This window comes from Syngnathoides biaculeatus, chromosome 9 (genome assembly GCF_019802595.1).
Source record: "Syngnathoides biaculeatus isolate LvHL_M chromosome 9, ASM1980259v1, whole genome shotgun sequence".
In the NCBI taxonomy this organism is placed as follows: domain Eukaryota; kingdom Metazoa; phylum Chordata; class Actinopteri; order Syngnathiformes; family Syngnathidae; genus Syngnathoides; species Syngnathoides biaculeatus.
Window position 1 is genome coordinate 9,208,543 of NC_084648.1, and position 11,032 is coordinate 9,219,574.

The 11,032-nt window shown below is 45.5% G+C and overlaps 1 protein-coding gene across 1 annotated transcript; it reads left to right on the forward strand.

Annotated features, from left to right (window-relative positions):
- The first annotated feature begins 249 nt into the window (after positions 1–249).
- Positions 250–9,545, forward strand: dla (deltaA). Its single transcript, XM_061829745.1, has 11 exons — positions 250–350; positions 458–772; positions 1,526–1,586; positions 1,908–2,165; positions 4,395–4,455; positions 4,537–4,667; positions 5,880–6,049; positions 6,176–6,392; positions 6,671–7,448; positions 8,263–8,371; positions 8,702–9,545. The coding sequence occupies exons 1-11, from the start codon at positions 291–293 to the stop codon at positions 8,705–8,707; spliced, it is 2,166 nt and encodes a 721-aa protein (XP_061685729.1). The 5' UTR covers positions 250–290; the 3' UTR covers positions 8,708–9,545.
- The last annotated feature ends 1,487 nt before the right edge of the window (positions 9,546–11,032 follow it).

The following is an 11,032-nucleotide window of genomic DNA, read 5'->3' on the forward strand; positions in this document are numbered from 1 at the left end:
GGAAAACATGGTGCGCTCAAGAAAGGAAGACCACATTTGTTTGGGATTATAACGCTATTGGACCACTTCTTTTAGACTATCATTTATAGATTTTTGCTTTTGTTGTTAGCATCTCCCAAGTCACACGGGAAAAAGTTTTGGGATTTTACCCTCTCGCTCTGCGCTTTTTAAAAAAAAAAAAAAAAATCTTCGTACCAGTTGCACATGCGCAGTGGTGCTTCGTAACCTGCTCCATGCATCTTCCTCCCCGGCCCGTTTAAACTATTTATTTATTTTTTTCTAATTTATTTATGATGTATTTATTGAAGATGCTGCTTGCCGTGGCGGCGCTGGCCACGTTGTTGTGTCAGGTAAGTCGCGCTTGAATTATTCTCATGATTTTATGAAATACAAGAAAAAGGAAAAAGTTGTTTAAATAGCCACTTCTTTTCGACCCCCGTGCCGCGCATGCGCACAGGGCTCGTGCTCGGGCGTGTTCGAGCTGCGCCTGCAGGAGTTCCTCAACAAGAAGGGCGCGCAGGGCAACAAGAACTGCTGCGGCGGCGGCGGCGGGGGGTCTCCGCCCTCCTCCTCGTCGCAGCAGTGCGCCTGCCAGACCTTCTTCCGTGTGTGCCTGAAGCACTACCAGCCCAACGCGTCGCCCGAGCCGCCCTGCACCTACGGCGGCGCCGTGACGCCCGTGCTGGGCGCCAACTCCTTCCTGGTGCCCGACGTCATCCCGGAAAGCTCATTTAGCAACCCCATCAGGATCAAGTTCGGCTTCACTTGGCCGGTAAGCAAGCGGGATGATGGAGGGACGAGGGAGGGGAGGAGATGGAGGGTCAAAGGTGGGGCGTGCCCCTCCGCCCTGTTGAAGGGGCGCCTGTCGGGTTACACATGATTGAAACGGGGCCAATTGACGTAATAATATGTCTAAAACATTTGAATCGAGTAAAGCCAATGCATGTTCCAATGAAGTCCATTAAAGGGACTTTCTCTGGTCTGCTGGTTCTGATATCGCTTCTGCCCCACATAACAACTGATCAACCGATTCATTCTCTAGCTCATACTTCATACATTGATCTGTTTTATTCAAAGAGTTGTGTTGCAGTCAGGACCAATCTGAAATCCCAGTCGTCCTAAAAAAAAAAAAAAAAAAAGAAAAGAAAAAAACCTGACTAATTTGTTTGAACTGCCCTTAAATAATCGATACATCCATCTATCACCCCAGCTCGCTATCCATCTATCTACTCTGGTGTTGCCTTCAGAAGCAACCGAAAATCAAATTGATCCCACAAAACAACGATTCACTTGTTCCAAAGGTTCTCAAATGACCCCACTCACTCACTCGCCCATCCATCTATCGGATCATCTGGAGTCTGGTTAATTTGTTCCTAACGTCCTTAAATGTTCTCTCTGGGTCAACGTGGCCGCCAAGGGAGTGGAATGAGATTGAGGCTGATAGGGCAGTTTGTGTGCCGCCCCTCCAGGGCTTGACGTTTTGACATGGTTGGGGTGCACCTCACCAAGCCGCTTGTCTCCTCAGGGGACCTTCTCGCTCATCATCGAGGCACTGCACACTGACTCCAAAGAGGACTTGTCCACAGGTAACCCCCCCCCCCCCCACTTCAAAACACCATCAAGGTTAGCATAGTTTGGATGCATCAGTAGTTTGACTTTTTATAGCGTTTGACTTAAATACAAATCATACCAAAAAAAAAAAAAAAACGGTTTACAAAATTTAAAGCATGTTTGACGTAAAAAGTTAAACACAACCGAACTGTACACGGGCATAGATTCTTTCACTTAACACTAGAGGGAGCCCACGTACCGCTAGTGGCATTTGAGAATCGCTGAACCGCTAGGACACACGAACCCCCATCCACAAATGAAATCTCCAAACGTTGTCGTCCACCCTCCTCCCGCAGAGAACCCGGAGCGCGTGATCAGCACCATAAGCACGCAGCGCCACTTGACGGTGGGCGAGGATTGGTCGCAGGACCTCCACACGGCCGGACGCACGGAGCTCAAGTACGCGTACCGCTTCGTGTGCGACGAGCACTACTACGGCGACGGATGCTCCGTCTTCTGCCGGCCCCGTGACGACGCCTTCGGCCACTTTACGTGCGGAGAGCGCGGCGAGATCGTGTGCGACGCCGGCTGGAAAGGGCAATATTGCACCGAGCGTGAGTACACAGACGCCCACACCCTAAAATAAAAACAAAAACAAAATACCCCCTAAACGTGTAGGGTGGGAGTGTGAATAAGTGTTATTACAGGAGAAGTTACAGCGCACTTATATTTCATGCAAATGTACTGTTTAAAACATTGTGGGTTATTGGGTACTTTGATGACAAAAAAAAAGAAAACCAGTGGGGGGGGGTGTTAAAAGAAAAGAACATTAAAATGTTTAAAAAAGTGGCAATAAAAAATTGAAAATGGGAAAATGTTGTTGCTTTGAAAAATTATAAACTAATAGACTAACTTGGAAAAAAAATGCTATGAAAGATTACACGATTTACTGACTTAAAAAATGACCAATAACAGTAGGTTTGTTCTGAAAAAAAAGTTGAAAAAAGTGCAGGAAAAACAACAAAAGTGTAATACGCAAAAAGTAAAAAAAAGAGAAAAATGTTGAAATGAAAATGATATTTCTTGCTGAGTTGAATTGTAAACAAAATAGCAAACGTGGGAAATAGTCAGTTTGTTTAAACCACAGGTGAATAATTTTAATTAACTTAAATGATTACAAAAAGATTTTTAAAATGCCAACAAAGTTGAAAAAAAAAAGAGATAAATTTACCTTAATGATTTGAAAAACAAGAAAAATAATACAAATTGTAAAAAAAAAAAAACGTGAAATAAATGTTTGGAAAAAAACATCCAAAAAAGAAGGAAAAAACATGAAATTGTTGAATATTGCAGCTGAGAAGTGGTTATTTTTATTGTACTACATCTTATATTACATAAGTCTCATACCAGAGTATGTGCTAGATACTAAACACAATCCAATTATGGTATAGTACTTGTACAATGATAAATACTATCATTCCAAATTATTATATTGACAGTGATGTATAATGACAGAGTTATAAATTGTAATACACTCCATCTGGGGAATGTAGCAGTCTTGATTTCATCAAAAGTCTTCTTGGCTAGCATATTTGAGCTGTGGAGTTGTCTACTTAGACATTGTCAAAATCCTAATGGGGTGAAAATGTAAACCATTTTTTAAAAAATGAAAGGAAAGTGCGGACTGGCTGCCAACGGGCTGTTATTACATGTGACTGGCAATTTTAAACATAAAAGTGCTTTAAAAGTTATTATTGTAACAAGGATGTGGCTTGGAGGGAAACTTCTTTTTTGGACCCCCCCACCTCCCACTGTCACCCCCACCCCCACCACTGCCAAGTGTTACACACCCGCGCGGGCACACACTTGATTTATTCCAAGGGAAATTTTTGGGTGAATAATGTCACGCGTGCCATAAATTGACATGCATGCCTCGTGATTGGTTGCCGCTGGTGGTGATTTGGTGGTTGTGGTGGTAGTGGGCGGCGGGTGGGGGGTTGGGGGGGGTCATTGTTTGAAGTGGGCAGCTGCCGGCAGCTCTCAGACAATGGGGCAGCTGTCGCACGCTGGCAACACACTCGCCAGCTGTCCACTCTTATCTAGGACCACCAGTATGTGCGTGTGTGTGGTGTGTGTGTGTGTGTGTGTGTGTGGAGGGGCTGGGAGTGGGGGGGGGCACGCAGGGCAAATAAAAGAGTTTTGAACCACAGCTAAGAAGAAAAAAAGACAGTGGCTGGGGGGCTGGGTCAAGAAGGCTGAGGGGTGGGGGCACTATGAGAGCGCCTGCTTATAAACGCACGCACACAGAAATGAACACACAAATACAAAAACATAAAAATTTAAAAACTATACAAATAAATACACATTCACGCAAAACAATGCATACAACAAACACACACACACACACTAACAAACAGCCACAACAAAAACAGTAACTTTTAAACGACATTCACTCACAAACACACACAGCTACTTGAACAAACATTTAGATACACACACACTAACAAATACATGGGAACAACAACACACGGCAACAACATTTAGAAATATAATAACACACACAATTACACACACAACTAGGCAATATACACACACAATAATATTATACATGATAACAACAATATACACAACATAGATAAATATACATACTCATACCAAAATACAATCAAAAACACTAACAAAAATAGAAACACAAACATGCACATACAGAAAAAAAATATTGTAAATATTCCCATAAGGCAGAAATAGAACCCCCCCCCCCCCCACCACCACCACCACCACCACCACCACCCGTCCCAGAATTGCTCTCTATCTTTAAAAAATGTGCTTTTTTGTTTTTGTAGCAATCTGCCTGCCAGGCTGCGACGACGAGCACGGCTTCTGCGAGAAGCCCGGCGAGTGCAAGTAGGTTCTGCCTCGGTGGGGTGGGAGCGAGGGCGAATGTGGGTCACATGGTCTTATCTCTGTTCTCTGATTGGTCCACAGGTGCCGGGTGGGCTTCAAGGGGCGCTACTGCGACGAGTGCATCAGATACCCGGGCTGCCTCCACGGGACGTGCCAGCAGCCCTGGCAGTGTAACTGTCAGGAGGGCTGGGGGGGCCTCTTCTGCAACCAAGGTGGGTACCACACCTGGGGAAGGGGGGGGGTGGTGGTCATGTGACATACCATTTATTGTGACGACTTCACGAAATCAACTGTCTCAGAGGGTCAGATGCATCCAAAAGCAATGTGAACAATTAGATATGGTGATTTGCTTTGAAGCGGGACGGTGGCGCAGCTGGTAAAGCGTTGGCCTCACAATTCTGAGGTCCCGGGTTCAATCCCGGACCTGCTTGTGTGGAGTTTTCATGTTCTCCCCATGCCTGCATGGGTTTTCTCCAGGCACTCCAGTTTCCTTCCACATTTGAAAAACATGCAACATTAATTTGGCACTCTAAGTTGCCCATAAGTGTGATTGTGAGTGTGTGTCTGTCTCTGATTGGCTGGCAACCAGTTCAGGGTGTACCCCGCCTCCTGCCCGTTGACAGCTGGGATGGACTCCAGTATTCCCGCGACCCTTGTGAGGATAAGCGGCAAATAAAATGGATGGATTTGTTTTGACTCGGTATCACCATCACTGGTTTATGTTGGTACTGCAGAATTTTGTCTGAGCTGTGATGATGACCAGTTAAGGGTGTAGCCTGCCTCTTGCCCGAAGACGGCTCGGATAGGCTCCAGCACGCCCGCAACCCCAGTGAGGATTAGCTGGACGGAAAATAGATGGGTGCGTGTTGTATACTGTGGTTAACTTTAATCCAATACTGCCCCACAGGTTTCTCTTGGTATTGCAATATCCGTTCAATTTTTGGCTTATTGTGTTTGGTTTCATTTTGAAACAATACCAAATCAACACGGATCAATAATAATAAACTGCAAAAATGAATATATGCCAAATACTTTTGAATTCAAATATCACATTATTAATGGAAATATTTGATAGAATCAGTTAAAAAATAATCAATACTGACAGGCCTGGATAAACTTGAATCACGGCTCTTATTGTTTCACGATATAAAAAAAAAACATAAAAATAAGAGAAACCTTTAAATTCTGCCCCCATGAGTTTCTACTGGTACTGCAACCATTAACACGTCTATAAACAATGAACCGAAATTGGACACTTGGTCATGAATGTTACAGCTGTGGTGTTTGAGGGGAAGGGGTGCCGAGTTGAGTGAGCCAGTTGTCGGAGCACAAAAAAAAAAAAAAACGGAAAACCCGCAGTCAAGTCGCAAACATTCTGAGCCCGGGGGCCTAATCCACATGTGCGCGTAATGTGTCCCTTGCAGACCTGAACTACTGCACCCACCACAAGCCGTGCATGAATGGAGCCACTTGTAGCAACACGGGCCAGGGCAGCTACACCTGCTCCTGCAGGCCCGGCTTCACGGGCGCCAGCTGCGAGCTCCAAGTCAACAAATGCGCTGGGAACCCCTGCCGCAACGGCGGCAGCTGCACCGTAAGCCCATCGTCGACACATGCCCGCCCGCAAACACAGACACCCACATAATAACACAAACAAAAACACGGAGAGAAATGCACAAAACAGCAGCCAATGACGCCACAATCTCCTCCCCCCCGTTAGGACTTGGAGAACACATACAGGTGCGAGTGCCCTCACGGTTTCTATGGTAACAACTGCGAGCTGAGCGCCATGACATGCGCCGACGCGCCATGCTCCAACGGCGGGCGCTGCAGCGACAACCCAGACGGCGGCTATTTCTGCCAGTGCCCGACCGGGTACGCCGGCTTCACCTGCGAGAAGAAGATCGACCACTGCACTTCCGGGCCCTGCTCCAACGGTGAGGGCAACCGTACTCGACTCTCGCATGCTCGAGACATACCGATACCCGCTACTTGAGTACAAGTAGTACACATACTTGGCGCCAAATGGTGAATGGAGGCAGCTGGTCTCTGGACATTTTGTCTAAAACAACCGAGAAGAATCCGCTTGCCTCCATTCAGTTTTAAGTTGTGTCATCATTAACGGACCTTCGAAAAAAACAACAAAAACAAAAAATTACAAGCCAGTCGGCTCCCGTTTTCTGACCGGTCCAATCCCTTTTGTGTGTCTTCTCAGGCGCTCGTTGCGTGGATCTGGTCAACTCGTACCTGTGCCAGTGCCCGGACGGCTTCACGGGCATGAACTGCGACCACAGCGGTGACGAGTGCTCCTCGTACCCCTGCCAGAACGGCGGCACCTGCCAGGAAGGCCTCCGCGGCTACACCTGCACCTGCCCGCCGGGCTACACGGGGCGCAACTGCAGCTCGCCCATCAGCCGCTGCGAGCACAACCCGTGCCACAATGGCGCCACCTGCCACGAGAGGAACAACCGCTACGTCTGCGCCTGTGCCCCGGGTTACGGCGGACGCAACTGCCAGTTCTTGCTCCCGGAGCACGCCGCCATCCGAGGCACCGAGGTGCCCTGGATGGCGGTGGGGTCCGGGGTGGCTCTAGTGCTCCTGCTACTGGCAGGGTGCGCCGTGCTCGTCGGATTCTTCCGCTCCAAAGTCCAACGTGATGGCCCCGGAGAAGTGGGCGGCGAGGGTGAAACCATCAACAACCTGACCAATAACTGCCAACGTGGCGAGCGGGATAGCACGGTGGTGTCGACTCCGGGAGTGAAAAATATCAACAAAAAGATGGACTTGTGCGGCGGGGGGGATCCTGACGAGGGGGCGGCACCGGGGCGGCGCAGTCGCACGAGCAGGCCCCCGCCCGCCGAATACAACCTGGTGCGCGAAGTCAACTACGAGCAGGCTGCCAAAGACATCATGTTGGAGGCGGCCTGCCAGGACAAATGCCAATCCCTGGACTCGTTTGAGTTTGAGGAAAAACACAGCCATCGCTTAAAATGGTAGGAAATCGCCAACCCCTACCAGTAGCTTGGGCAAGAACGGGCCCGGCCCAGGGTTCCGAAAAGTATGGAATTTGATTTTATAGATTTTCAAGCCTGGAACAGTATAGGGCCTATTTCACTGACCTGGAGACTAGTTGGTAACCTGACGGCGACTTGAGTCCCCACTGGTTTCAGAGACATCCAGGAGACTAACTGAGTCACCAAGGAGTTCCAGTCACTTCGAATCTTTTTAGAGACTGTTTTTCGAAGTCTCGAGATATCTCGGTGCATATACACGGGTAGAAATCATAGTGCCGTCTCCGGGTGAAAAGTCTCCACGAGACGTCGCCCTGGTAAGACCACAAGCAATATTTGGTCTCCAGACTCACCAGTCAGATTACATTTGTGAAAGGGAAACTATTGAATGGAAAAATATTTGTTTCTAAGAGGTTTTTTTTGGGTTGTCCAAGACGTTTCACTTTTAACCCCAAAAGGCTTCATCGGTTCTAAATTTGAGGAGGTTTTGGATTAAATGTGAAACATCAACAACTGTCAAGAGTCCAGTTTCCTCCCTTCAATTTTTGCAGATTAAGATGACCTGAATGTCTGGCAATGTACAATCTAGTCTAAAATACCTCAATTTTTCCCAAAGGGAGAAATGTTGGAATTAGTTGTCTGGGAAAAGCACTGATTTTAGGAAACCTTTCCACATTTCCAGACTTGTAAAATTGCTCGAATCTAAGTCCATACTTGTGTCGGAACCCTGCCAACACAGCATTGATACAGTCGCGACTGAAGTTTAAAAACATTTTTTTCCTTTCTTTCTCAACAGCGAAACGTCAGAAAAGAATAGCCCAGAAACGTCTGCATGTGCGGACAACAAGTACAAATCTGTGTTTGTCATGTCGGAGGAGAAGGACGAATGTATAATTGCAACTGAGGTGAGTTCGTTTTGCGTTTGTTCTCCTCGATTCTCCACGAAACACAGACGTGAAGCAGTTGTCGCTTCTTATTGTTTTACCGAATGACCGCAATGCAAAACGGTCGATTTATTTTTCATTTCATTAGCTTCATATTTGTTCCAACGTGTGCCACAACTGTGGAGTCAAAACCAACTTGTTGAATTATTCCAGCCCCTCGAACTGGTTTTCCCAATTCCCCCAATAGCTTAGCCTAGATGTAAAGCACTTCTGAGAACTGACTTTTCCACAGTTGCATTTATTATTATTATTATTATTATTTTTTTTCTCTAACGCTAGCGTGTCTTGCAGGTGTAAAGGGGCCGGCGACGGGCTCGCTCATTTTTGCTATATGGGAGAATTTTTACGCTCCTGGATGAGATGCTGCTCTAAGCTCGCTGCTGCTGCTGCTGAGACCTTTGACTGATATTCAGACTGAGCTGGTTCTCGACTGGAAACTTCGGTGGCCTGCGGGATCGGAACTGGCGGGGTCGTGTAAGGGGGGCGGGGGGGATGTCAAGTTTACGGTTAAACGTAAACGGCCACTTAGCTTTCTGTTCTGCCTCTTTGTCTGGCATTGGGGGGGTACAAATGATGAGAAATATTAAATGGAAGGTATGAGAAATGATGGGGGGGGGAGGCGCCGATATAGGTTTTTTTTGTTTGTTTGTTTGTTTTTTTGCAACATTTGCACCCAGGCCTTTTTTCTCAAACCCAGCAACCGCATCAAATGGGGGATGTTTGGCCATACTGGCCTCTTTGTAAAAAAAATAATAAAAAAGAAATCAACAAAAAAGAAAACGAGCGGTCGCTCTATGAACTCTGAAGTTTTTTGCCCTTCAAGCTTGTATTGTCCTTTTCTTCCTCCAAACGCTTTCTCATGCAGCCTGTCCTTTTTGTAACACATATATAGAGAGAAAAAACGAGAAAAAGTTATGATTTAATTTAAGCTAATTTAAGCATTTTGTGTTATTATTATTTTATATTGTATATTTGTGATTGTTTGTCAGGATTATTTAAATTGCTTTCTTTTAACGGATATTTTGCAAAGGCACTTCAGGTCAATGGGGGTTAAAAAAAAAAGTTATTTAAGTGGGATTGTGCTGTACATTGTATTCTTCTACTCTTTGTCAATGAAGGAATTAGCCAAGACTATTTTTCCAAATAATAAAAAAAAAAAAAAAAAGATGGTAAACGTCCTCACTGGTGTGGCCTCCATCTGTTGTCTTCGCGGCCGCCCAACCCGACGGTGGCAATTTGAATGGACACTCTGACTTGAAAGTGTCTCCCTGGAGACAGAAAAGGGGGGGGGGGGGGGCCTCTATTCATGCAAGAGAATGTTCCTCCTGCCGCTACATTTAGCACCGACAAAGGTCCAGCCTCTCAAGTTTGGAGAAACTACAGCAAAACAAAAGAAAGTTTAATTTTTGTTGTTTTTTTTATCCTGTTTTTGGACTCGCAAAGTGCCTGGAATGTCTGGAAATCATCACAGATGCACAACGGAAGAGGACGAGAAAAACAATTATTTCTAGTTAAAACTAATATTGTACATCGGATTCATTGACTAAAATTAATGTTTCAAGTTCATTTTTACTTGGAACAACGAGACAATTTTTTTCTTTTATTACAATGGAAAATTACTTCCAGCAAAATCTTGCTTGAAACAAGTGAAAATTGCATATCAAATTACTTTTTAGGGCTCATTTCAAGTGTGATGAGTCGTCTCTTAAGAGTAATCAGATCTTGACTCGAGAGTCACTGTTGGTGTAGTGGTACACACGCCTGACTTTGGTGTGGGATCGATTCCCGCTCAGTGATGGTGTCGCTATCTGCTCTGCGACTGACTGGCGACCAGCTCAGGGTGTGGTCCACCTTTCGCCCAAAGCTTGCTGGGTTTAGCTCCAGCTTTCCCGTGACCCTTGTGAGGATGAGCAGCTTGGATAATTGATGGATGGAAGATTTTAACTCTAAATAACGTTCCTTGTGAGATTTTGAGTTGCATGTGCCGTGTTGCACGGTGTTGAAAGCAGTTTACGTTAATTGTGAATGCAATCCAATCATCCTGGGCTTTAGTAGTTCTGTAGGGTCAGCGGACTCCATGGAACACAGATGTGAAGCAGTCGCCAGAAAGGGTGCTTTTAAAACTGATATTCAGTGATTGCTCGCTTCTTAACTGGAGCACGTAAGAGGCAGCACAGACTGTAATTATAGGCCTCGCTCCACTAACCGTTGGTGCAATTTTGAGTTACTTTTAAGGTTATCGTAGTTGTTTCTCTTAATGATGTTAATGTCTTGTTTGATATGTATCTGTGTACAGTACTTGGTTTCAGCAGCTGTCGTTTTTAAAGTGCTCTATAAATAAAACCGTGAATTTGAAGCATTTTTCATCTTATCAAGTGAGTTTCCAAATGCTACATGTGTGTTGCATTGGAGGCGAAATCAAGCTATCAGAGAAATTGTGGCACAGTCCAATTATCATCAGCTTGAATGGCAGTTGATATGGGTTAATGAACTGATATGTACAAAATCAGTAATTATTTCTCACTTTAAAAAATACATTTGCTTCATATCTGTGTTGCATGACGTAAAAAAAAAAAAAAAGAAAAATGTGTGCCTTTCTAGCTAGTTTGAGGCTCAGAAGTA

Coding starts and splice junctions, on each gene's coding strand:
- dla (XM_061829745.1), top strand. CDS start 291: ATGATGTATTTATTGAAGATGCTGCTTGCCGTGGCGGCGCTGGCCACG. Junction 1,587..1,907: donor CAAAGAGGACTTGTCCACAG/GTAACCCCCCCC, acceptor CTCCTCCCGCAG/AGAACCCGGAGCGCGTGATC. Junction 6,050..6,175: donor GCAACGGCGGCAGCTGCACC/GTAAGCCCATCG, acceptor CCCCCCCGTTAG/GACTTGGAGAACACATACAG.